This window comes from Morchella importuna (genome assembly GCF_003444635.1).
Source record: "Morchella importuna strain M04M26 chromosome Unknown Morimp01GS006, whole genome shotgun sequence".
Lineage (NCBI taxonomy): Eukaryota > Fungi > Ascomycota > Pezizomycetes > Pezizales > Morchellaceae > Morchella > Morchella importuna.
The window spans coordinates 802,154-806,625 of record NW_025763403.1 but is presented as its reverse complement, the minus strand read 5'-3'; the positions used below and the strand labels follow the sequence as shown (position 1 = coordinate 806,625).

The following is a 4,472-nucleotide window of genomic DNA, read 5'->3' as shown; positions in this document are numbered from 1 at the left end:
ATGCCAGACTACTCTTCCTACTTCCGAATCAAGAACTATACCGACGCGCCATTGGAGCTTTTGTGGAAAAATAAACCTGTTAAGGGTCATTGGTTAGATGACACGATTCCTGGTGTTATCTACCCTAATACCGAAGTCACAATCACGTTAAAGGACGACTTTGGGTGTACGTTTTCTCTTCTATTCAAATTCCAAGATAATGCTGATAACAGGCTCTAGTCGACGGTTCCGAGGGCACCATCGCCTACGCAGTGAAATGGCCTCATCATCCTCCATGCAATATCGTGTTTGGCATGAGATTACCCTATAATGCCACTGAAGGCTATCCGTCTATAAGCTGGGTGGATATTCAATGTGATGCGCAGGAAGTATTGGATATTGAGCAGGGGCATCCTCCACGGACTAATGCTTACCCCATCACCGGTAAGCTTCCTTATTACAGTGGATATTAGCGAAGGTACAACATGTGAGCAATATTGATTGGGGTGTCTCTTGTAGCATTTTACACGATCCGCTATAGGGAAAACATACCCCTCAAAGTCAATCTCAAAAAAATCACTCTTCCTGGTCCTCTTTTCCCCGTCCTGATGGAGGATGGCCTTTGTCCCAATTTTGCCATCGACCATCCCCTGTGGTCTGCAGCGGAAGCGGGAAAGGCAATCGCCGCCACAACGTGCATGAACTCGACGCCAAAGATCAAACTGGTCGGAAATGTCGACCTCAAAATTCGACAATTCAAATTAAAAATGATTGGAGAATGCACCGACAACGGCCATAGCAGCCCTGCCACGTCTATTGAATTCGATCTCCCGGTGGACCAGAACACTGGCAACTACAAAGTTCTGGTTCCTCTCGCTCTCAACAACACTCACCCGGGTATTCCTTGGGGCTTCCGGGGAACCATCAGCTGGAAGGTACTTGTCAAGAATACTGGAAAGTTTATCCCAGTCACAACTTCCCCAATTGAAATCTATGCCGTCTCCCGTGCACTGCATAGATTCCTCGCGGTCGAAGGGATCCCGCTCGATCTCCTTCGCTTTATTGTCTTGCCAACCCGGAACTGGCCGAAAGCGGGCGCCGGAGGAGTCACAAACTATGTGGAGTATGTCGTGAAGCGCATCCACGGGGAATCTGGCTTCAAATATGAGACTACACTTGGGGGCACCTCATATGCATCGTTGATGGCCAGCGGCGATCTCACCCGCCCGGGGTCTTTCCAGCTAGCCAAGTGGCTCAAAAACCAGAAAATAACATCAGAGAAGGATTGCCATGTGAACTGCTACGACCTAGCGGCTATAGTGGGGATCTGTCTGGGCTTCTTCTTTCCTGATAATTATGAAGATAGATCACAAGGACTACGGTGGTTCGAGATGTTCCCGTTTGGATTTGTGGAAGGCGATCTTGTTGGTTGGGGACAGGTCAACAGCCCATTTTTTCAAGGAAACAAAGCCCTCATGAAAGTGGATCGGAAAGACCCCAAACGCACGAGCTTCAAGAGGCATATATTCATCACATATAATGGGAAGGTTCTTGATGCCACGTGTGGGCCCAGAACAGGCACCTTAACACTCAACGAATACATTGCAAAGGCCATTGACCACACCGAAGGCTTAGGTAAAGATCTTGACTGGTATAAGAATGGCCCTGGAACCTTCAGCAGCATTTTTATCCATTCGAGCATGGCGGACCAAGGCGGAAGCAATGATTTCAATCAAATCTCGAGGGAGAACGATGGAGATGCAAATTTTGAGGAGACCGATCCGGCCATCGAGGAGGTGATTGAGGCGGTTACCGGTGATAAGAACCGGCCAAAGGACACTAAAGGCGACGATTTGATCGTATATTTTAACGTCAATAAACTTATGGAAGAAATGCAGAGTACTTTCAAGGGTTCTTTCAAGATTGATGGTCAACTCTACCATCAGCAAATCAACGAGTTCAAGGATGGGGGCCATCATGTCTGCTGGAAGTTGGACTTCAAAGATACAAAGAATAAAACGCATCCCGTTAACCTCGATATCTTTATGTCCACGCGCACGTTTACTTCCCGACTGGCATTGAGGAGGTTTATGAGGTTGAGTAACAACCCCTGTAATGGGGAAGTGAAGGAAACAAAAAGTCGTGTCAAGTATCAACTTGAAGAGGGTGCTCTCCTTCGTGCTTACTGGGTCTACGGAACCCTGTGCGTTAATCTCTCCGCACCCAAAGGTCTTGGTCACGACGCCTTCGTGAATGTGGTGGAGGGTCTTCAAAAGTTTTTGGAGAAGAATGATTCTTCTGAGAAAACAAAGGTATCGGTGGGGGAACCAGTATTTAACAAAGAACAACAGAAGGACCTCAAGGTTGGAAAAACAATGAAAGTTGGAGTAAATGTTTGTACTCGCATCATTGAGTAGTAAGGTTACTGTTTGCTAACTATCTTCACAGGTGGAGAGGGCGGTCGAATTCAAATGGTCCTATGGTTACGGGGTAAGCATTAGAACATGGTCCTATGGGAGGTTTACCTAGTTTGAGATATGCTGACATTTTACCTTAGAACGTCGTTGTGGTGGGTGTCGAGAAGCCAAGCGGTGTGTCAAATATCTACACGTTTGAACTGTGCGCCCGAACGCCTGGCTTCGACAGGGTCGCTTTCACGTTTGTGGACGAGTTCTACAGAGAACAAAGCGCGATCTTCTATGTCAACGTTGAGCCGTGAGGATGTTGACAGGTGTTTGGATACTTGGTACCAATGTATCTAGCGGAAGCGATCGAGGCGTACGTGTGTCTATTTTAGGCACTAAGTGCTCTGGTTGGCGGGTTTTCCTATGTTTTGTGACGGATTTCCTTATCTCACTAGCTTGGTTCTATTTTTTTTTGATTTCGCGCTTGCTTTTTTTTGTCGTTGCGAGTGATTTGTTGTGATTGTTCTGCTTTGTGTTTTGTTTGAGCTATGTATACGATCTTGTGAATGCAATATGACGATTATATATATACAATATTCAAGTGAAAAAATCGTTATTAACTCTCACTCTAGTGCCCGTCCGGCTTATCCTAAACTTCACGCTCAACGGGCCTTGGCACAGGTTGTGATCACTATGGGTTACAAGCCTTCCATCACTTTTAACTTCTTATTGCCATCCCCTTGCGAGCTCTCTGATCTCCGAACAACTGAGTCTTTTTCAATTAGAAACCGTGGGCCGTTTGTCGGTTTCCCCTTCTCAATCTGTTGCAAGACGAAGCTGCGGTTGGGCTTATTGGTGGTGGGTTAGGGCTTCCTTATGTTGTACGTCCTTTTCTTTTTATCAATATTTTTTTTGTATTTGTTTCCACTATGTCTATGTAGATAAATAATAAAAAATTTTGGTTCGTTATCGATCTTCGTTTCCTCATCTTTGTTAATGTCGCTTGCGTGAAATTTTGGACGAGTGATAACTTGTGACGTGGGATGGTTGGGCATCGAATTTGAACACCGCCTTCGAGTGCGGGAATTACATTAGAGATAATGACATCGCTTGGCAGCGTTTTTCGTTTTTTTTTTTTTTTTGGAGTCTTCGAGTTGGCTCACAGCGAGTCACTCGATCGATTTCGCCAAGCCTTTCTATGGACGGGTGACAAGCCGCCGCCTAGTCTCGTGTCGAGCTATAGCGGAGAAAACTACATGTATCCAAGACTATCCCCTCTTGGAGACACATTCCATCTCGCACTTGGTCCTTGATCCATCACTGAACCGAAATCTACCTAGAATTGGACGGAGCCTTGCAGCTTGAGTGTGGCAAAACAGAGAGCGTTGTAGCATGCCAAGGCTAGATCATCTTGAGCCCTAGAGAATATTGTCAATAATCCCAGTGGATATTCTGAAGTTATGTAGGCGCTATCTTGGTGCTGAATATTGTGAGCTAGACGGTATGCATAGATATGGTGCGCACAATCTTAAAGGTGACAAGCCGGCAAATGGATGTGGAACAATTGTGGCTGCAATATGGACTCATGGGCCAACCAGAGGGCTCATTTCTAGCCATCTTCCTGTATCACCGCCACAGCTCGATCAGGATTGCTTTTCGGGGGGTATAAATAGTCTGTTAAAGCTGCCTATTGATTCGGGCGGCGTATTTTCAGCTGTGGCTTGTGTCTGGATCACACACATATTCGGCTGCCACCCTTCCTCTTTTAGTAATTATAATATTCTGTCAAATAGACAGCATCTAAGCACCGGATTATGGGATAATACTGTTCCACTTTTTTTAGTCTTGGCGCTTTTTACATACAAAAACAGCCATTTTCAATCGCTGATAACTTTATGATCATGATAGATATCAAAAATTCTGAACAATAGAACTAAAGTTCATCACTATTACTATACTCCTATCGTTCCGAATTTTTGATATCTATCATGGTCATAAAGTTATCAGCGATCGACCCCCCAGCCACTCTGCAAAAGTGTTCGTGATTCCGATTTCGGAGTCCATATGTAACCGTGGCGGACCACCGAG

At 45.5% G+C, this 4,472-nt stretch overlaps 1 protein-coding gene across 1 annotated transcript; it reads left to right on the top strand.

Annotated features, from left to right (window-relative positions):
- Nucleotides 1-2,698, top strand: LAJ45_03030 (uncharacterized protein; the record flags this gene model as incomplete). Its single annotated transcript, XM_046112620.1, has 5 exons — nucleotides 1-166; nucleotides 220-423; nucleotides 499-2,372; nucleotides 2,428-2,469; nucleotides 2,537-2,698. 5 exons carry the CDS (start codon nucleotides 1-3, stop codon nucleotides 2,696-2,698), a joined length of 2,448 nt encoding a protein of 815 aa, XP_045974109.1.
- Between the last annotated feature and the right edge of the window lie 1,774 nt (nucleotides 2,699-4,472).